At 46.5% G+C, this 23,527-nt stretch overlaps 1 protein-coding gene across 1 annotated transcript; it reads right to left on the bottom strand.

The window, feature by feature from the left end:
* Positions 1-14,137: 14,137 nt before the first annotated feature.
* On the bottom strand, positions 14,138-14,557 carry LOC120679694 (wiskott-Aldrich syndrome protein family member 2-like). The gene has a single exon (XM_039961348.1). The coding sequence runs from the start codon at positions 14,555-14,557 to the stop codon at positions 14,138-14,140; it is 420 nt and encodes a 139-aa protein (XP_039817282.1).
* Positions 14,558-23,527: the final 8,970 nt, after the last annotated feature.

The raw sequence follows: 23,527 nt of genomic DNA, 5'->3' as shown, positions 1-23,527 counted from the left end.
TTTGAATCTAAAGCCCCTAATCCACTAATCCGTTAGACATTTAACAGGACTCCCTATTTACTCGTTTTGATAACATTCTTCATCCAATGGCGTCGGGTGTGGTGTACTAAAGCTCACACCCGAGGAAGAAAAATTTGTTTTGTGCTGAGCCGGCTGCTAGGCCTGCCCTATTTACTCGTTTTGATAACATTCTTCATCCAATGGCGTCGGGTGTGGTGTATTGAAGCTCACATCGAGGAAGAAAAATTCGTTTTGTGCTGAGCCGGCTGCTAGGCCTGGTTTAGCTGCGGGGTGTAAAATTTTTGAAATGGAATTTTTTCACATTTAAAGTATTAAATATAGATTAATCACAAAATTAATTGTAGAACTCGTCTATAAACTACGAGACGAATTTAACGAGCCTAGTTAATTCGCCATTAGCGCATAGTTGCTGTAGCAATTACTGTACTAATTTAGTGTCTAATTATGGCCTAATTAGGCTTATTAGATTCGTCTTGTAATTTACAAGCAAACTATGCACTTAGTTGTTTATTTTCTTTAAATTTAATACTTCATGCATGTAAGATTTCAATTTGATGTGATAGATTTAGAATTTTGAATTTTACAGCCTTAGGATATCACCGAAAAGGCGGCTGTGCTGGCCGCAAGTGCCTTTGGGCCGCCTCGCCTCGTTGGCCTGCGCACTCGTGGCTGGATGGTGCCGGGGCCTGCCCCGCCGTGTGCGTGTGCCTGGACCGCCCGCCGTCCCTCGTCTCGATTAGGGATGGCAACGGGCATACTACCCGCGGGTAGAGGATGTCAGACCCACACCCGTTAGATCATTTTCAGACTCGTACCCGTGCCCGCGACCCGCCACGGGTAACAAACTATGCCCGCGCCCATGACCCGCGGGTGCCGTGTACCCGCGGGCACGCCCGCCCGCCCGCCAAGATCTGCTGGAGCCGATTCGACGAGGGGCAAGTCGGCGACGGGCTTCAGGAGGCGGGTGGCGGCGAGCCGACGGCAGCTCAGGCTCTAGACGGTGTGCACGGGTCGGCGGCCGCTCAGGCACCAGGCGGGGCGCGGCGGCTGGCGGGAGGCCACGGGTCGGCAGCCCCTCGAGCTCCAGGCGGGGCGCGCCGGCCGGCGGGACGCCGCGGGTCGGCGGCCGCTGAAGCTCCAGGCGGGTTCCACGAGTTGGAGACGAGGGCGGACCGGCAGAGATGGGGGCACGGGGCGTCGGGGACTCAGTGTGGGGTGGCGGCGGCTAGGGTCTGGGGAACGGGAGGTCGGGAGGGGATTTGGGATGGAATGAGAGCAAACCCTAGAAGTGCTTGCTTATATACTTGTATATGGGGTCCACATGTCAGTTGATGTTGCGGGTTTATGGGTAGTGCAAGCACGGGTACAGTTTTTTCAAACCCGCGAAACTTTACCCGCCGGGTTTAAATACAAACCCGCACCCGTACCCGTGGGCACAAATCCAAACCCGAATCCTCACCCTAGCGGGTTTGTGCCCACGGGCACACGGGTAATTTGTACCCGTTGCCATCCATAGTCTCGATCTGCACAGGAAAAAGCAAACAGAGACAAAGAGGGAAGAACACAAGAACACGAGCAAACTTTGAATCCAAATTACTTCTTCATGGAGCAACAAAACAAGATGAAATTTGAGTCGTAGATGCACAACTACTAGACCTAATAGATCTAAGAAGAATCTCACGAAAATCTAAAGTATTCATCGCGAATCGAGCAAAAAAAACTGAAAACCATAGTAAAACTTAAAATCCGGATTGATTTCGCGGGATTTGAGGAGGGGATTGAACCAAAGTTACTCATGCCATTTTTATATTTTGTTAAACTTTGTTTGTGGTTGTCTCCAATGTACTAGTAGGAAATAAAGAGAATAAGGAATTGTAGCTAGTCAATTATTTATTGTGAAACAAATCATGGTATAGTCACAAAAAGCACATGCGCATTGACAAAATCTAAGTTAGCTTATTACAAACTTCTCTAAAAAAACATGCGCATTTTCGAAGTCTCTACATGAATTCGTTTAGGATTCTAGGTGGACACTCTAAAAAAGTAAAAACAGAGAAATTCTACAAACTTCTATAAATATTAGAAGCATCTGATCATCAATTCGTCAACTCTAATCATAATAGTCATTGAATCTGTTATTTTTTTTAATAAATTACTCATCTCTCCCATTATGAAAATAGACTAAAGTAACCCGCCGCTAAACATGTATCTCTCTACTGCAGCTTTAAATCGTATCCTCAGCTTTTTGGCGTGCGTTTCACCCTCATCTTCGGCTTTGCGTGGGTCGGTGAGTTGTATGGTCTGCTGGACATGGAGTGGCAGGGAGCAGACGAACATCGAAAGTGCTTAGAAGATGGGTTCTAGCGGGATCGGTGATGGAGAGTTTTCAGCTAGCTCCACGGCGATTCTCCTTGGTCTGCCAAAACATTCGCAACCGAGCGCTGCAACCATGGCAAGGAGACTGAAGCATTTGCCGAATCCCCCCGTGGTTACAATTGACCCACAAACTGTGGAGGTTCTACATACTCCGCTTCGCTTTGTCTGGGGGAGTTGGAAGAGTGGAGCAGAGAACCCTTGTAAGGGGCCAATTCGGTGGGATTTATCGCAAATCCTTGAAGCAATCCAAGTGCCGAGGAACTGCAATGGCGTGGAGGGAGTTCACAGGCGGTTTGGAGAAGATAGTGCAAGTGATGGGCCGTTCCCCAAGCCCACTCTGAAATCCACACCGCCGCCGCCGCCACCACAAACCAGCAGATGGGTTTGGGATCCTGATGCCGAGAGATTCCCGGCAACACAAAGTGAGATACAGAGATATGGTGGGCGTGCAAAGCATTTGAAGTGCATCTCACCGGCCAAAACCGATTCGCGGTCATACGTGGAGGTTGTGACGGAACCGTCAAATTAAATCTCTAATTAGGCGTAATAACCGTCACTTGAACACATCGGGCGCATTAGCTTAACGGTTTAATTTGGCGATCCTTTCTCAACCCACGGCCCGATCGAAACAGCACCATTAGTCCCACACGACGGTAGGCGCAGATGGTACAAACACGACAAAATACTTGAAAATATACAAGGATGAAAGAACCGATAAACAAGAGTTTTACAAACTGAGTTCAACTTTACACATGATAGTATAATTTACAAAACTTACAATATAGGTAACCGAAGTCCGAAAGAAAAAGAAATCTAATACTACATTAGCCTTCACTAGTTCTGAATTTTCATGACCGGTCGGACCGGTTTATCCAACCGGTCGGACCGGTCTCCTCTCCTCTGAAGCCTCCACCGGTCAGACCGGTCCCGCAGACCGGTCAGACTGTTCTGTGCAAAACAGAAAGGCTGAACACTCTGCCCTCAAGTGTTCATCCCGAAAATCTCCTAACCTACGGGTCTCGCTCCACCACCTCCCACCCCTCTGCATCCCGGCGGATGAACTTGACACAGCAGGGGCAGAAGTCCACGTCTGGGTGTCCTGTAATAATAATGGTGGCAACAAACCATGAGTATTCTAATACTCAGCAAGGCTTACCCGACCAGTGCGTATAACTTATCCCACATATCTAGACATGCAAGACTTTCTGGCTGGTGGTTATTTTACATAAAAAGCTTCTAAAATGAGTCCTTGTTTTTCCACTTTTAACTCCCAATTCTATATACTATCATTCTCAACTAGTATTAGCACCTGCTAAGAAATCATAACAGACATGGAGTAATAATTCATGGTAGTCATTTCCAATCATCACATAAGTTCCATAAGACATTACTACGATGCGGTGCTGCGATCGAGGTGCTCATATCCGAGAGCGACTGACGGCGAATCGATCCGATTTAACCTTGCAAGGTGGACCTAACCAACACGGCACGTCAAAGCCCCGTCGGACCCCACGCACCAACCTTTCCCCTCCCCTCCTCGAACTACAGGAATCAGCCCAACGACATATGGTCAGCCGAGCTCAACGTGAGACCACCAAAAGTAAACACATGCATCCCAATTCTCCGCGACTACTCGACTCGCCCCAGGAGTTGGGTGCAGGTTCCTATACTTTCGAAGCAAAGCAGTACTCGGCTTACCGGTTTCGACTACCTCCTACTCCCGGTATGCGGTTAGTATTGTTCAAACTCAATCATAGGGCCAGACAACGAACGGTCCTTAACCGACACAGACGGGGCTAACCTCTCCCCGCCCGGTCTCCAAATTCTTTTCCTTTCTTACCTAATTCAACATTCCATATATTTAACTTAACTAAATGCCCTATATCTCGCGAGTGACCCGAAATCACTCGACTTCTACCGAGTTCTATTAAGCATAGCATTTCTAGCGTCTTCTACATACTAGTACAACTCGAAGAAACCTAGGAATCATACAACTAGGGTTCCAAACAATTCCTAAACCTAATGCACAAGTAATAGCAACATAAATATAGGTGTCATAGTTTGAAATAAAAGGATGTGCATCGGGGCTTGCCTTGCGTCTGCTGCTCAACACTGGGGTGAGTTGGGCCTTGGGCCGACTCCCCGCGAACCTCCTCCTGCGGGGCTTGCCCCTGCGGCTCCTGTGGCTCCGCAACCACCTCGTATACGACCTCCTCCGCCGCGGCTGCTACACGTATGCATATGCATATGACATGAGAATACGTGCATGACTTATAAAAATTACTAGCAACTAATAGCCAAAATAATTTCTAACCGATTGTGCCCACTACCCCGACTTTACACCCTCTCAGCCAACCCCCACCGGTCAGACCGGTCCATCCGACCGGTCAGACCGGTCACACTAACCCAGCCGCATCACCGGTCAGACCGGTCCCTCTAACCGGTCAGACCGCTCCCAACCAAAACAGAAGCTAGAATCCATGACGCGGCAAAAATCGTCCACAAATTCTAAAACCCTTCTAGGATCTAGTTCAGGGATACACTAGGACGTATTTGACCGGAGGGAATCGATTACAGCCATTTAGAACGAGAGATCAAGCCAAACCCTTGTTTACCTTGAGGTGAGCTCTCCCTTACACCAAGAACTTAAATCCAAGCGACTCAAGGAAGGAACACAGGGAGTTTATGATCCTCCACGCCGATCGAAGCTTCCTTCAACCTTGGATCAAGTGGGAAGGGAGGGATTCAGATTCTAGGGTTTGGGGAGAAATGAGAGGGGGAAGAGCCTGAGCTCGGGCTGAGCACGGGGAGGGTGAGGGAGAGGGTGGGGAGAAGAGAGAGAGATTTAAATGATGTGGGGTCTAAAACCACCAGCTCGGGTCAGACCGGTCGCCCATACCGGTCAGACCGGCCCGGGCTGAACTGGCCCAGGGCTGACAGAAACAAGTTTGGTGCTTCGTCGTGTGGTTTGAAACTAATGACCGGAGATTAATTTAACTAACTAGTGGATTAACACCTGAGTGTTACAGAGGTGGCACGTCAAGGGATGGAGCACAGATTCCAGGGAGGTCGAGATGGGAGAGACGCTAGAGATTACCATGAATTCCGTGATAGTAGAGAGCGATTTCAGCCAAGTGGGAGGGGGCAACAAGCCCTGGGCGGCAGAGATTTTCAGATGTACGAGTGTGATCTGCGTGAGAATCTATCCAGGAAGAGGCAAGGGGAAAGAGGGGATGGTAGAGAGGTTCGACAGATGACTGAGAGTGACCTGAGATTCAAGTTAAACAAAGAACAGGAAGGCCGCAGGTTTCCACCAGCTTATCAATCTCGATGGGAGGCGCCAAGGAGAGAGGAGTTTAACAAGCGATCGGGGAAAGAGCCGCCTGAAGTTCACAATCTCTGCTACAACTGCAACATGGAGGGACATCAGAAATCTCAAGTGTCCCAACCCTCCCTTTTGCTATTGCTGTAAGCAGATTGGTCACATTGCTCCCAAGTGCCCCAATGTGAAGGTCAACAAAGGGATCAAGCTGTGTGCTTATGGTATGCCTGGACAAATCTTTATAGTCTCAACTTAACTGATGAACAAGTAGAGCCATCTTCTGAAATTAGAGGTATAGTGACGGTTGTTGAAGGTAGAGGAACTTGTTATAGGATCTCCACAGAGTTAAGGTATATTGCTGAATCAGATTGGGATTGGAAAGTTAGAAGAGTGTCTGAATCTGAATTTCTGATGACCATCCCATCGATGGTTGCTCTCAAACTATTACAGAAGATGGGTCAGTTTAAATTCACTTGCTCTGACATAATTGCTTCTGTTGCCGAAACCAATATGGAGCTGGATTCCTTTGCAGTTTTGTCTACTACATGGGTAAGAGCCACTGGGATACCAAAAGTTGCAAGAAAAGAAACTGCAGTCATGGAACTAGCTTACCTTGTTGGGGATCCTGAAGAGGTACACAAACCTTCCCTGGCTTGGAAAGATGTCTGGGTGAAAGTCGCTTGTAAAGACGCTAATAGAATTGAAGGTACTACTGAGGTTTTTATCAACAAGCAGGGGTATAAGATCACTGGCACACAGAAGAAAAACTTCTAGATAAACCACCTGCACTACTACAAAACTAGATTAACCGAGGCTCGGAGCCGGACAAGAAAAATAAACGCCTCGGTTAATGCCAGGCATTAACCGAGACGGTCATTGTTGCCAAAAATGCCTCGCAAAATAGATGATCCGAGGCGGTTTGAATAACCGCATCGGTTAATTATTTACGGAGTCGGACATCTATAAGACAACCACCTAAAAAAAATCCAGCCCAACCCAGGCCCAGTCAGCAGCCAACTGCGGCACTAAGCTATAAAATACCACTCCCACCTCACCACATCCCGCGCCGCGCCCTGCCTCCCCTTCCCATGCCTCTCTCTCTCTCTCTCTCTCTCTCTCTCTCTCTCTCTCTCTCTCTCGTCCGCCTTCTCCATCGCTGGCTCCCCTCTGCCTTCCGACACAGAGTGCCGCGCGCGGCCGTGGGCCGGGCAGAGCGTCGCGCGCGCGATGAGGAGTTGCAGCTGCGGGGAGCCTCCCGAAGGAGCAGGGCCTCGGCGGCGAAGGTGGCGGACCCTCTCCGGCCCGGATCCGCTCATCCCTCAAGCGGATCTGGCGAGGACGGCGGCCCAATCAGATGGCGGTGGCGCCCCTCATCCACCCAGACGACGGCGGCGGCGCCCCTCCTCCCCTACCCGGCCGTGGCGGCTGTTGACACCAATTTTGGCATAATCCAAAATATGGACAATAATTATACCTTATAAAATAAAATATGTTCATGGCTAGATTTTATCCAAACTAAAACCAAATCAAATAACACAAGTAAAGAGAATAAAAGTAAAGATATGAATACGGTCCCCGGCTCAAATACACGGCCAGCTGGCCAGGTACTCCTCCGTGAATACGAGCAATATAGATGAAAATATATTTATATATACTCCCCATGTAAATATGGTCTGTTCGGATGAATACGACGCCGGCTGGCCGACTACTCCAAAGATACAAAGAACATACCAATTAAAGGAAATACCCTCCTGGTTCACTAACTAAATAAAAAATGATCGGCTCACGCAGTCTGCTGTGTAATTTACGTGTTGATCAACATAAAAGTAAAAGAAATAGAAAAACATGCGTGCTCACGTGCATAACTCATTAGCCACATCTTGCTAATAAGGGGCCTGCACGAAACGTACATGCTTGCCTAGATAATCACCAAATTAAAGAAAAGAAAAGAAATAAATGCATCGTCTTGTTTATGTTCGCAAATATATTTGGTTGGACGGACGTTCCAACTAAACAGCTTTGAGCTAAATACACGTACCAGAAAAATAATATACGTAAGTTCACGTAGCATGCAAATTACTTATACCAAGACAGCATGCGTCCAACACACGTGTTGATGACGTGTTGGCCGGAAACTAATTAAGTATTTTCATTAATTACACGACTAAATGGAAAGGCCGGAGGCCCAGTTGCCAGGCCAAAACGATCATCACGGCGATGACAGACTTCCAAACGAATCAGGCGTTGATTGAGTCCAACTGTAACTTAATTGCAGCCGTGACCGAGTCCAAGTGATTCAAACCTTCACTGACACCAGGTCTCGCGCGTAATGGTCCAAATTACAGCGCGCTCGTGCGAGTAGTGAATTCGAAAATCAAACTGAGATAGCGCCATTTGCCTGCCCCCTTGTTCTATAAATAGCAGGCTGCTCCACCATTCCCGAAAGCAAGAGAAAATCACCGCCAGGCTACTGCGCTGAGCATCATCCACCAAAGCGCCGCGCCGCCAGGCTGCCGGCAACGAAATTTGTCTCTGCAAGCTGCCGCGGGACGACAAGTCCCTGAAGAAGGTGAGAAGCCTCATGGTGCTGCACTAATTTCTATCTTCCTCCGGTTCGCCGGCCACAAGCAAGGAAGACCAGCAAAAGCATCATGCTTGCGCCACGCAAGTTTGGCTCCATCCCATTGGGTTCATGAACGAAACTGGTTTGGACGCGATCTTGGCTCCATCCAATACATAAGTTGGTTATAGTTTTGCCATGGTTCGGTCTCTGCTGCCGCCGGCAACGTTCATCGATGGCTGTTCATTGATGGAACAAAAGGCAGACTGAAAAGAAATAAGGTTGCATGCTGTACTCGTAAGCATGTTGACCTGCTTTGGTCATTAAGTTAACCAAAATTAAGAAACAGCCATGCACGTCACTTGTTGTTTTGAAAGAAACAAGCTATGTGAAGAAACGTTTTAAATATTGCATCTTGATGATCTGCTCCGTTTGCCCAAGACAGAGAAATTAACGAGCTAGCATCAACTGGTATATAAAACCAACTAGCTTTGCATGATTCCTGGCATATATATCTGCGCCGAGACTCATATTCATGAAAAGCCATACCCGGCTAATAATAAATTGAATTAAACAATGTCATATGGTTGACACTTGCATTTCAACTAGCTAGTGTCGAGAACCATCAAATATCTTGGTCGAACCAAATAAATGAATTACGCCACGGCAAGTCCGGCGTCAAAACTAGCTGTGTGCATCATCTTGCACTGGGGCAAGTCATTCCACATAGTTAATGACTTAGTTTAATAATAATGGATCGCTTCAACAGGTAGCATCCTCCATATGCTTAGCACATAGGTCCTTCAAGTGCCTCACGCATTTCATGGGCGGTCACAAGCACTACTAGAAAACATGCCACGAAACCGGTTGGAAACACCCTTAGACACCGGTTTTCCAACTGGTTCCCCCAAACCGAGACCAATGGGGTCTCCCTAAGACCCCAGGTATTTAACCCGGTTCCTTAGGCAGCCATTGGCACCGGTTGGAAATGGCACCGGTTGGTCTTTCCAACCGGTGCCAATGACATTTTACCTTTTTTTCCCTATTTCCTGTTTTGTTTGTTATTTTTATTAGTGTTTATTCTTTTATAATTGCTAAACGCACCCGAGCTCTACAGTAGTATACGTTCATTGGTCGTACGTATGTGTTTGTTTTCATAGAATATTTGAAACTAATTAAAAGTGAACTGCGAGTATATAACTAAGCTAATTAGATGAACTAATATATTTACAAATATACAAACATCAAGGCATCACTTCAGAAATATATACAAATTTATAAGTCATGTTTGTAGTCAAACTACTGGGCCCCTTAGGACGTCGATGGAAATCCTCTATGGATGTGACCGTCGTGGTAGAACTTGCCTCTAGGATCCAAGATCTCGTTCAAAATGAATACGGCGAGCTGCTCGCACATGCCGTTGATCCGATCGGTAGAGTAACATTCGTCCGTCATTCGAGACATCTATAATTTAGGAAAAAATGATTGATATATTAACATAATGTGCGTTAGTATAATTATGAAAATGTATTACTGAATGGTTTGTACGTACCCTTAAGTCCTCCGTATTAGGCTTCCCGCATGGAGTCGTTTTGTGCAAGTAGTCGCATACGTAGTACCCGCACCAATCAGTTCCTTGTTTTTGTCTCACACACTTAAGGAGAAACAAATAAATTACTCAATTTAGAATAATTTGGGATTATATACTTAAGTAGACAAATGTTTGTGAATCAACATACTGGATAGTCCATTTTAACGTTCAGTTCAAAGGTAAGTTTGATATTCAGGAATTGCTATTAACAGAAAAAGGATTTGATTGTGCAAACTGAGCTTACCTGTTCAAGGGGTCTATGATATGTTGCATTGCGGACTTTGGATTTCTTAATGAGTCAAAGACTATAAGATTGCCGGTCTCTATGGCAAGTATGAGTAAAATCCAATGATAACTGCAGATATAGATAGGATATATACAAACATGCATTAGATGAATTAGTATTTATTTAGTAATATAACAGAGGATTGAGTCGAGCAAGGCTTACCCAAAGTTGTATGGTATGTATATATAAGATTTGAAACTTTGCCTAGTCAACGAATCGTACATGTTTTGGCATGTGTCTTTGTAATTTTGGTTGAGCATTTTTTGGTTGACTAGCAACGGAGACATGAAACCGATCTGATTGTGCCATCCATGTTTTCGACTTCTTTGAATCTCCTGTCTAAACAATACAATAGAAATTTGATAATGCACACAGATAATTATGTTATTGTTAACAAAAAGTATTAATGTAGAGGTAAGTGATACTTACAGAACCCAAATGGTGATGATAGAGACGTCGAGGGCTTGTCGATGGTAAATGTGATATAAATCTTCGAAGTACACCTAGAAGTCGTCCTCCCCGCGGAAGAAATCATAGTCATGATACTTGACTCCAAACATTTTACCTTCGTCATTCGACATTCGCAGATACCATCTCTGCAAATTGAACATCTGCGTGCCTAGATATTTCTCCTCTTCCTCAGTGACAAAAGGTTTTCCATGCTCGAATGGAGTAAGAATGGGAGCGACATGGGTTTCTGCTACCTCGTCTTTCCCTGTTGCCTGCTCTAGCATCACTCCAGTTTCTGAAAGAAATATCGCCGTCTGTAGGTCCGCCTGGAGTTGTACGTCCGTCGGGTGTAGGACTGGCAACCTTGGCACCCGGAGGGGCTCGAGTTCTTTTTGTTGCGTGCCAAGCTGAGGAATGGTCTTGCCACATTTCTTCTTCTCATTTCTCACCTTGTGGGCCTTTATCAGAGTATGATCATAGTCCGAGGGTAAGCTTTTCGGTTTTGGTGGGTTGTCAAGGTTCGCGAGAAGTTTTTTTCCCTAATTGTAGATCTACCTTTTCCCTCGGCGGGGGGACTTTAGGCTTGAACTGTTCTTTTATATATCGAGCTGTGTCCTCTTCCAACTCCTCAGCGGTCTTCTCGTAGGTCAGTTTTCTTTCGACCGTTTTCTACTTCTTCTTTGAGGGTCCAGCCGCTGGGAGGGATGCTATCTTTTTCTTTCCTTTTTTCTGGTGCAGGAGGAGTTGGAGTACTCGTGGCCCTTTGCGCCGGCGGAGACGGTGGTGAGGGAGCTGGTTGTGGGGACGGCAGTGAGGGAGGCCGCGGAGACGGGCGATCGGTCTGCACGGGAGCCGTTGTGCTTGCAGTAAGTTTGATGTCGGCCTTGCACCATAGAACGATCCCGTGCATTGCGTCTCCCAATGTCTTCTCTCCATCCCCTCCAACGAAGTCGAGCTCAAGATCCTCATTGTTTCCAACTATCTGCTCAACTGAGATGGAGGTGTAGCCAGGGAGTATCGGCCTTCCATGAATTGTAGTACAAGGATTCAGGGGCAGAGCTGACCCGTATGCGACATGAATGGATATATTCTTTGCTCGCACATGAAGCTCGCACGGTGTTGGCATGGTGACATCATCCACTGGATACCTCTGGTCATCTACCGCTGTTGGCTCAATCTGGGGTTGCTGTTCAACTTGTAAGTTGGGCGCGGCCGTGGATGCACAGCTGCTGCGTCGCTGAGAGGCCGGGCTTATCACAACATACGGGTGCGACCCTGCAGTGCCCCTTTGGCTCAGAGCTAGCGCAACTGCCTCATTGACCCTGGCGTCCATATGAGATTCCAAGGACGCAACCTTCCTGTTCATCTCTTGTTGGATGGCACGGAGTTTCTCTTCTTGTTCCGCTTTGCTCTTTTTGTGAGTCTTGTAAGAGGAATCTCCGGCCCAAACAATTTTCCATGGGACCACGCCGATGCCGCGGGCTCGTCCAGGGTGTTCCGGATTCTTTAATGCCCTTGTCAGCTCATCATTCTCTCTTTGAGGCTGGAATGTTCCTTGTTTGGCCTCATCTATTGCAGCGACCAGATCACGGGACACTTCTTACATTTGCTCGGGCACGACCAAACTACCATCCAACTGGTTTAGTGTCACGTCATTAGTAGTAAATAACCACCACTTGGATCTATCCGGCCAATCCCAAGTCATCGGTCTGATGCCTCTGTCCATAAGGTCCTGCTCCATCTTCTATCATTTTTTATTGCCTTCTTGTACCCTCCAGCCCCAAGGTGGTGGCTGTACTTCTTATTTGCTGCATTCACCTTGGCCTGTTGGGATTTTTCTTGGGCTTCCTCTGAAAGTTTGTATTGTTTGAACTCCTCCCAGTATGATTTAACTTGAGGATGATCATCCCAGTTCGGCTCCTTATCCTTCTTGATGTAATTGGTGTACAACTTCTTCTTGAAAGTTGCAAAGGCAAGGGCCATCTTTTTCAAGGCACATTTCTTCACAAGTTCTTAGTCAACTCCTTCAGGAAGAGTGAACATATCCTTGAGTTCTGTCCATAGCATTTCCTTCTGATGTGCCGGCACGGCGTGTTGCTGTTCTTCTGGTTTGCTCGATTTCCATAGTCTTGTGGTAATCGGAATTCTCGCCCGAACAATCACCCCACATTGTTTGACAAATTTCGTGTGTGCAGCCTCTAGAGCACTTGGACAGCCCTCCGCATCCACTTCTGTGACGACCTGTCTTCCCTCCAGTTTCTTGGTTGGCCATCGTCTCCCTTTTGACTGGTTCAACGAAGTTGATGCGGAGGTCGACTAAATTACAGAAAAGATATGTTAATCGCAAAATTAATCCCCTAATAGTCAACATGCATATAGTTTTAAGATTCATACTGGGACATGTTGCTGATGATTGGGCGGCGGCACAAAGTCATGATATTCTTCATCGGCATCTCCAGACATATTCAGGAACAAATCAGCTGTCCGAGCATCTTCTTCAGCGATTGGCTGGGTGGTGTTGGCCCACGTATCTTCGTTTATTGCGTCAACATGTATTGCCCAGCGGCCTCGCCATCACCGAAGGGGTCCATCCTTAACTGAAACCGTAAAAATGTGTTACAGTATGTGTGTGTGTGAGAGAGAGAGAGAGAGTGAGCTAGCGAGAGACAGAGCGTTGACCATTGGGGCTGGCTTGGTTGACACATGTGTGTGTGTGTGTGTGTGTGAGAGAGAGAGAGCTAGCGGGAGACCGAGCGTTGAACGAATATGTGTGAGTGTGTGTGTGAGAGTGAGCGAGCGAGAGACCGAGCGTCAGTGAGAACGAGACAGCGAGAGTTAGCGAGAGACCGAGCGTCGGTAAGAAGGAGAGAGCGTCGTTGAGTGACTGAGCGAGAGACCGAGCGTTATTCACTCTCTATTTAAATAAATAAAAGCATTACTCACTCTCTATTTAAATAAATAAAAGCATTATTCACTCACTATTTAAATAAATGAAAGCACTACTCACTCTCTTTTTAAATAAGTAAAAGCACTACTCACTCTCTTTTTAAATAAGTAAAAGCATTAGTCACTCTCTATTTAAATAAATAAAAGCATTACTCACTCTCTATTTAAATAAATAAAAGCATTATTCACTCACTATTTAAATAAATAAAAGCATTACTCACTCTCTATTTAAATAAGTAAAAGCATTATTCACTCTCTATTTAAATACATGATTAAATAAATCTTTGAATGACACAATTATATACTACATAAGACATAATAATAGAAATTCTCTCCAATTCTCTATTTCCTTCTCTAATTCTCTATTACATAGAACACTCTCTAATTGTTTAATGCATTATACACTCTCTATTTAAATTATTAAAAGCATTTCCTATAATATATCTATAATAAAATTAAAAGCATTTCCTATTTACTAATACATTATAATTCTCTAATACATTATAAACTCCCTATTCTATATATCTATAATAATTAAAAGCATTTCCTATTAACTAATAGAAATAATTAATATATCTATAAATTCTATAGAAAAAAGGCCGGCGGCCGCGCCCATACCACGTCGGGCACGACGTAGAGCGCGGCGTCGGAGTCGAGGGGGGCCGGCAGGTCGAGGAGGCGGCGCGGCGACGTCGAGGCAGGCCGGCGGGTCGAGGAGGCAGCGTCGGGGACGGCGCGACGATGTTGAAGGTGGAGCCGGCCGGCGGCGCGCAGGGGTGGGGTCGGGGGCAGCGGCGTCGAGGCACATGGCGGCGCGCAGGGGAAGGGCGGCGGCGCGTAGCGGTTCGGCCGCGGGCGACTCGAGGCGGGGCAGCGTCTAGGGGGCGGCGTCGAAGGGGCGTCGAGGCTAGGGGGCGGCGTGCCCGGCGTCGAGTCGGAGTCGAGGGTGCGGCGTCGAGGGACCGAGCGCGGCGCGGAGGGGGCGGCGGAGGCGACGATCGGCATGGAGGGGCGGCGACGATCGGCATAGAGCTAAATGAGGAAGAAGTGGAACGCGGCCGAGCCTTTTATTCCGCAGAGCCTTTGGCACCGGGTGAAAGCACCACCCGGTGCCAAAGAAGGCCTAAAGCACCGGTTGCGCAACCAACCGGTACCTAAGGCGAGACAAAGGCACCGGGTGAAAAGACCACCCGGTACCCTAGGGCTACAACGGGCGGGAATTGAAAACACGCTAAGGCACCGGTTAGTAATCAAAAACCGGTGCCTAAGCCTGATGAAATATATGTATTTTAACCCTCTTGCCGCCAACTAGTTCAAAAACACCTTGTAGCGCAGTGGTAACCCTATCTATTCTAATCGCCGAGGCCCGGGTTCGACTCCCGCGCACCCCCTTTTTTTTTGCGAAGCATTTGGTACCGGTTGAAAGCTTCCACCGGTACCAATAGGTTATTTAGAAATTCTAATAATTCAATAGTAAATCATTTAATTACATAATAAATTATTTTAGTGCATAATAAATCATTTAAATGCACAATAATTCTATTTTTTATCTAATAAATCATTTTAGTGCATAATAAATCTGATAACTGCATAATAAATCATTTAAATGCACAATAATTCTATTTTTTACCTAATAAATTATTTAAATGCATAATAAATCTGATAATTGCATAATAAATCATTTAAATGCACAACAACTCTATTTATTACCTAATAAATTATTTTAATGCATAATAAATCTGATAATTGCATAATAAATCATTTAAATGCACAATAATTCTATTTATTACCTAATAAATTATTTAAATGCATAATAAATCTAATAATTGCATAATAAATCATTTAAATGCATAATAAATTGGATAATTGCATAACAAAATCATTAAAGTGCATATTAAATCTGATTATTGACTAATAAATCAGGTCATTGCATAACAAATCTGATAATGTTCACAAAAAATATTACAAGACATAATCATTCAACTAAGGGAATATTAACGATGGTTCGCTTTACAATCGTCCCTTCATTGTGATCATGACGTGCGTAGGGAGCCTCCTCTTCGCCTAAAAGAATACTTGTGTCAACCTCCACTATGAATGGAGTCATATCTTCAACCTTATTGTATTCTTCTTCATCTGTGACATCGTCGACTCCCACAATTCTTCTTCATCTGTGACAACCTGCGGCACGCGGAGCCCTTGCCTGTGTCAAGGACACGGAGATGCCGTTCGTGCATGAGAAGGCCGCCTCCAGCTCTGGGGCGAAAGGGAGCGGCGGCAAAGACTCAAGCAGTTCGTTGGACAGCAGTAGGTACTTTGTCCGCGATGCTGATCCAGAGGCCGTTGCCTCTGAGCTTGGGGCGAAGCCTACGGCCGTGCATCTCAGCGGCAACATCGTCAAGTCTCTTCGCTTTGAGAGCCGAGACCGTGAGCATGAACTCTTGGCGGATGCAGGGGATCCTTCTGCTTCCCGTTGATGGAGAAGGAGTTGATGGAAACCGGGCTGGAGAACATGCTGGAGAGTGCACAAGATTTATCGCTCAAAGCCTTTGTGGTTGCGCGCTGTGCTGCCTAGTAGCTGGCGGCCGAAGGAAGCTCGAAGTCTGCTATCGCAGATCTGGAGGTGAAGGTGGCTGCTCTTGAGCAAGAAAAAGCTGCCTTGCAACAGCATCTCGACAAGTCAACTGAGGAAAATACAACTCTCACCTCGGAGCTCCTGGCAACGGCTGAGCAGGCAGTTAAAGCCGAAGACATGGCGAAGACAGCGAAAGGGCTCGCCGAAGAAGCAGAGACCCGCCGGACCCTGATGCGAAACCATTTTCGCACTTTCAAGGAGTCGGTGCGAACTGGAGCGGCGAAGTTGCAGAAAGAGCTTTTCGATCTCCTCGAGAAGTATGGGCTTGAGGCCCCCGAAGTGTCTTCAGAAGACAGCATCGGGGTGGATGCATTCTTCAAGTGACTTCACGCATGCGTCACTATGCTGGATGCTGGGGCTCACTTTCACGAAGACATCAGTGCTGTTGTCGCCGTTCGCACTTTGAGCGTCGCGGTGTATGGCTTGTTTTCCGCTGAGTCTGGCAACGCGGGCAGTGTGACGAAGGCACAGCTTCGTTCTCTTCGCGATGAGGGTTTTTCCTGGCCCAGAGAGGACGCTGTTCGTTCCGAGGCATTGCCGGCCTTGGCAAAAAATATCGCAAAGAACTTCATGGATCATTTCTTCAAAGGCGAAGGTCGTGCGCTCATGCGACGAGAGGTTGACCGGATGAAGCCCCAGGTGGTTTCTTGTTTTCTTCGCTCGCACAGTTTCTTCTCTTTGAATGTAACTGATCGTCTTCGAATTTTGTGTTTTTCAGCTCCAAGCGAAGGCCGATGCTGTTGCAGTGCTGTGACGTCCCAGGTTTTTAAATAGCCAATTCAGGGTAATTAGCACCAAATCATGCATCATTAAACAGGAAACTTTGAGATATTGCATGTGTATGTATGTGTGTTTATGTGTATATGAAATTTTGCACATGAAATGATGAGTTCTTCAAATCACAGTTTTTAAACGTTTAAATTATCTTTCAAATCGTAACGAACAGGTTTTAAAAATGAATTTTAAACTGTTGCTCAAATGAATTTTAGCCCAAAACCAATGTTATAGGTTTTCGAATGATGAACAACTTTCGTGTTCAAAGTTTTTCGAGTTGCTACACAAAAATGGGAGGAAACGTTGATTTCCGAAGCGTATACGACATTTTCAAATGCATTCAAGTTTCAATTTTTATCTTTCAAACCAGTGTTCAAATGAAAAAGTGCCTAAAACAAAAGTTGTAGATCTCGAAATTTTGAACAACTTTGGTATTCGAGATTTTTTCATTTGAGGCCAGGAAGAAGGAGAAAAACAGAATTTATAAACTGCATTTTGGAACTTCGAGTTAATTACGAGACTGCCATCACCTCCATCTCCTCCTCTGCTCTCGCCGCTGCAGCTTCTCGGCGTCCGTGTCCACGCGTCGCCGTGCCGATGCTCTCGTCGAAGCCATCTTCGACTTCGCTTCTTCATTCCTCGCGCCGAGCCCAGGGCCGAGCTCCCCTCCTCCTCGTCGCACGACCACGCCGCCGCCGTCCTCCATGGCCGCCTCCCCTCGAGTCCGCCGCGGAGCCCCCTCCTCCGCTCTTCCTCACCCCCAACAAAATCCCTAGCGAGCTTCCTCTCGGCGTCCTGCTGCTCCTCGGCCCGTTCCCGCTCGTCCTCGCCCGCCTGAGCACCTCCCGCCGCCGCCATGGTCGCCGCCGCGGGTAGCTTGCCGTCGAGCTTGTCGTCCCGCCCTCCCCCAGCTCTAATTGATCCCGGGAACGGAACCTCCTCGTCCCCTTGAAGCTTCTGAGCCCAGCCATCACCGCCCCCTCTCGCCGGGGCGCCGCCGCGCCGAGCGGCCATCACCGTCGGCCGCCCTGCTCCGTCGAGCCACCGCCTCCGAGCACCTCCCCGCGCCCCAAAACCAACCCGAGGTAGCCCGTGACCTCCTCTTGCTCCTCCCCCTCTTTCCCCTCGCCGCCGGTGAGGACCGTCGCCGAAATCGGGCTCCCCGTGCGCTCCTCTGTTCCTATTTCCGCCTAGGGGCCTCGTGCAAGAATAGATAAAAGTGCAGGGGTCTTTTTGTGAAGTCATAGACTCATATGAATAGTGTCGCGAAGGGACTTTTCAATATTTTAGCTGTAAACTTTGAAAATCCGTAGAAAATAGTAAAAAAATGCTAAAAATGCAAAACCAATTTTGCTAGCTTCATATTTTTATGTTCTATCTGATAGAACCATGAAATGTGTTGTTTGATAAATATTTCTGTGCAGTTTTATTTATGCAAGATAAATGCTTTTGTTGTTTGCTAAATGCATAAATGGAGTTAGGAGCATGCTAAAAATATAGAACCAATTGTCATAGCTTTGTTTTGATATGTAGAACTTAGGTAAAATATTTAACCTGCTGTTTGTTTAATGTTTTTGGGATGTATTGGTTTAATCATGCTTAACGCTTGTTTAAGCTCGTTTATTTTGAATCTGCAGGTCTGGTAGTCTAAAAATTATGAAATTTGTGTAGTAGCCCCATAATTGCATGTGTAGTTCACTGTAAAATTTCCAGGCCATAATTTGTATGCATGTTGGTAGATCTTTAATTGTTCCACTTGTCTTGCTAAGACCAAAATAATTGCTTCCTGTTATCACTAAAAATGTTAATAAATTTTTGTTGCATGCTTTATCAAAACCCTATCATGTTGGTAAAATTTGGTTATGTAAGGATCACCGGGGTGTCCGACCCTAGAGGGGGAGGGGGTGAATAGGGTCGCTAATCGCTTTTCTATCCTAGGGCTCAATCTAATTGCTTAAGATAAACCTAACACGTCCTACACATGCTAGTTATGACTAAGGTTTATCTATGCTACCCTCTACTTACCCCAAAAGACTTGCCACCTATAGCCAATCCTAATCAAACTAACTAGGAAAGTAAAGGTAAGCAAGAAAGAGTAAATGCGGAAACGTAATGCGGTAAGTAAAGCGGTAAGGGAGATGATATGCAAACTCCCGTGAAGACACCAAGACACACGATTTAACATGGTTCGGTTAGGACACCAAAGTCCCTCCCTACGTCCACGGCCACTTGCTCACAAAGAACAAGTGTGATACCGAGTCTCTTCGCTTGATCACCGTCTTGCCACGCCTCCAAGGCTCCCGACAAGCAAAGGCTAAGTGACACCAAGTCACAAAGACGAGGTCACCGCCACCGTCTATCTCGAAGCGTCACCACGGCACCGTCTTCACTATCTTGGAGCTTTAACACCAAGTAGGGGCCTCCTTCCCCGCACAAAGTGTCGTTGCCACTCCACACCAAGTCGGAGGGTCACACGACGAGTACAAGTGTTTGCTTGCCGCAGCAAGACTTCTCTCAAGGGAGCTCTCGCAAGAACTAATCCCTAATCAAGCACTAAGCACTCTAACAAGTGTGCTTAAGCATATATGATGTACAATGAAGCTCTATGGTGGTTGGAGATGATCTTTAGCTCTAGTATACTTCTTTGAACTCCAGCACACTCAAATGGTGCGGCCTTGGGGATATATATAGGCAGCACAAGCAAATATAGCCGTTGGAGAAAAGCTTGCCAGAAATGTGCTTAACACCGGTTAATCCGATGCTCCCCAAATCGCCATCGTCGGTTTAACCGGTGATACTAAACTGCCCACTGAAAACTAGCCGTTACGTGTACGGGCAATCAACCGACGCAATCGACCGGTGTATGTAATGTTAGCGTCGGTTTAACCGGTGAGTGCAACTTGTCCTCTGATCCTTGAAAAACAAACTCTCTGGACAACTGCACCGACGCCATTAACCGGTGCATCATCGGTTCATCCGATGTATGCATTTTCCTTGGTCTGCTTCTGCCATTGCACCGACGTATTCAAACTTCCTATCGTCGGTTCATCCGGTGCTAAACCCTAGCCCGCAGGCCATCTCTGTCATTGCACCGATGAGTACATTTTGCCTTACGTCGGTTCATCCGGTGATACTAAAACTCCCAGACGTGCTCAAGTCAATGCACCGACGTGTGTAATTTGCTTGGCGTCGGTTCAACCGGTGACTTGATTTCTTTTAGGTTTCAGGGCGCTGCCCTGAGACCCGCGAGGGGCGGCTCCCCTTCGACCCCCGTCCGCTAACCGGGTAGCGGAACCCCCGTAGGGGCGGCCCTTCGGGCCTAGCTTCGCCTCTCTTCTCTTTGTCATCACTTGAACCTAAAAGCCTGAGTATATCATCTAAGCAAACACATTAGTTCAAGTGTTGCGTGTGTCATCAATCGCCAAAACATTATATTGAAATATGGCATGAGAGGCCATTTTCGCTACAGGTTACAAGTTTAAGGCTGCAAGTCATGTTTCTGCTTTTGTTTAGTTGCTAGCCATAGCTTTCCAATTATAAGGGTTGCTATGCAATTCTTTTCTACAGGTTTAATGTCAGCAACTCATGTTGATCTGGTATAAGTTTTGTTAGCTCTTTTAAAGGCTAGATGCGGGTTACTTTTAAATCATTTGGTTCCATGTATCTTGTTAGTTAAATAAATTCTTCTATTTGCTCCTAATTGCCTTATATCTTTGCTTAATTTTTCTTAAACAAGTGTAGTAATGCTTTTTAAAGAAAACACTTCAGGTTAAAATAAATTGAATGAACTCTCGTGTTGTAGCACCAACCCATTTTTTGCCTTTTGAGCTTGATTGCGGTGCTTACTCGATAAATGATTGCCCAGTCATGTCTTTTTTTAGTCGCATTGCATTGCATTGCATCAGGAGCACTCATGCATCGTGTGTCATTTTTCTTGAGTTCATACATATGCATTGTTGCATTTCATTTATGTACGATAGATGAACCACGTGAAGGATGTGATGTTGGAGCCGAGCCAGAACACGCTGAATAGTGGACACGTCTAGAACATGGACGGATGTATCCCGATGTACCAGACCGAAGGAAGATGCTCGCCGAGCAATTATCCTCTAACTAACACTGACCTAGTGTCAATCCCAGGCAAGCCCCGGCGCATCAATCCCAGTATTTTAAATACTATTCAAATTATGTTTCTATTATGTATCTGTGCATTTACGTTTACAGGAGTTGACTGGAACCTTAGATGCATGATCCTAGGTACTCAGGTACTGATTACTAGAAGTTAAGTGCGAGTAGATGCCCTGCTAATCAGGATAGTTAAAAGTCGAGTGGTTTCCTGCCGCTCGCGAGATGATAGGTTCTCTACTACATACTGCAGAATATAAGGTCTACGGGCGGGGTCAGCGTACTATGTTTCTGGATGAGACCCCGTCTGTTTAGTGAAGAAGATGCTAAGGCCGCAGTGTGTGGTAGTGGTGGTTAAGCGTTTGAACGTACTAGACACATGCCGAGAATATGGTAATCGGTAAGCTTAAGTACTGGATTGAACCGAGGCCGGAACAAACTCCCCACTGTCTTGACTTTGGTCTCATCTGGGATGACGGGTGCAGAGCCGGGCTCTGTAGTCGAGGGCGGTGGGCCTGTTCCGTGAAGCGGGAATTGAAGGGAAAAGTTGCATGTGTGACTCTGGGAGTAACCACATGATGTGTGTTTAGGTCTGCCTGGCTAGGTTAATAAATTCGATTCGAATCATCCACTTCTCATGGTTTGGGACTGATTAACCCTTTTACCACATAGAGTAAGAAGTGGAAGATGATGATGATGAATATGGCTGGTTGGATGATGAAAGATAATTTGTTTCACCATGTATGCTATTGGATAGATGCTCACTTAGAATGGTTAATTGAACTAGAATCTGAAAGCTAAAACCTGAAATTAAGGATCTACTCTTTACTGCTTTTCGGCAAAACAAACCACTCAAGCCAAAAGCCTTGCATGTCTAGATAAAGGGCTAAGTATACCCTTAGTCAGGTAAGCCTTGCTGAGTATCAGTATACTCAGCCTTGCTTGTGGCTTTGTTTTTCAGGTGGTACATCAGAGGATATGGTGGATGTCATGTACGGGCTTCATCATGATGTCCTATTTCGTCACTAGACTAACGTTCGTTTTCCGCCACACTTGAACTCTGTATTTCTTTTGAAAAATTCAAACTCGTTTTGTAATGATAATGCAGTTTCATACTTTGTACTGTAAAATTTGCGGAATGTTGTATTCTCTGAACTGCTTTGTCGATCCTATTTCAAGTGGTTTAATCGGGATTTTACCCGACAACACTACCGGATTTACTCCGTTTTAAGTGCGTGTTAACCCTGGTTGCCATTTCGAGGTCGACGACCACCGTGTCGGCATGCCACACCTCGTTCTCGCCACCCTCGACGACCCTGGTGCGCGTCATGCGGGACGAGGCCGGGCTCTTTGGGTCCACCGGCGCATCCCCAAAGCCGCCGCCGCCAACCTCATCGGTATCACGGCCGCCGCACTCGCCCTCGCCCTGGTCCGCTGCCGGTGCCACAACAGGAAGGCTCGCGACGATGGTGGTGGCGGCATCTCCATGGTGTGATGACGCTTCATTCTGCGCTTGTGGCGGCTAGGCCGAGCTCCACCTCTCGACCAAATTCGATGCAATGGTGAGCTCCTTGTTCGATTCCTTCAGTCAACTCCTTCCTCGACCTCTCGCAATGCCCTGACCGCGACGTGCTTCTTCTCCTTGCCCTCGTCGTCCTCCGGGAGCGCGGCGAGGAGGGGCGAGGCGGAGGTGCTGGAGGGCCAGAGCACGTCGAGCTCAAGCAGGTCGGCGTTGGCATAGCGGGCGGCGGTGGGCGAGGCGGCCAGTCCCGTGATGGGCGCGGCGAACGGCCAAAGGTGTTCAGAGGAGGGGCGGTGAGATTGAGAGAGGAGGGAGAGAGAAGAGAGAGGGTTCTGACATATGGGTCCCACCGCCACATGTTGTCCATGTCAGCGAAACCACCCACCAAAACCACTGGATGGTCAATTATGAACGATTTTGATAGTTGAGTGGTCACATATATCCGGTTTTGAAGTTAGATGGCTAAAATCAAACTCGGGTGATAGTTGGATGGCCAAAAATAGACTTTTTCCTTTCCGCAAAGATGTTTTCTCAGCTGAAATGCAAATGAGTGCATTAGTACCAATTCTTTTAAATACACATTGAAACGGATAATTACTATCTAGTGAAAATATGACGTGCTGAATAGAGGGCTATGCAAATATATATACATATATAACCCCGACTTATGTTGGTAAATCAATCTGAAATGTAAACTGTTGAAGAAGTATATGAGCATAACATAGGAGGAAGAAGGTAAAGAAATATGTACACAATATGTAGCGGAACATCAGGATTCCATTAGAATTTAACATTAATGTGTAAATCAGAGGATTGGAAAGAGGAAAATTGAACTTAACTGATTAGAGGTTGCGTGAGGGTTGGTTTCTAGTGATATAGAAGTACAGTGGGACTGCACAAATTTAAACAGAAATCTACG

Source organism: Panicum virgatum, chromosome 6N, assembly GCF_016808335.1.
Source record: "Panicum virgatum strain AP13 chromosome 6N, P.virgatum_v5, whole genome shotgun sequence".
NCBI classification, from domain to species: Eukaryota; Viridiplantae; Streptophyta; class Magnoliopsida; order Poales; family Poaceae; genus Panicum; species Panicum virgatum.
The sequence above is the reverse complement of the archived record's forward strand: the minus strand, read 5'-3'. Positions and strand labels throughout refer to the sequence as shown.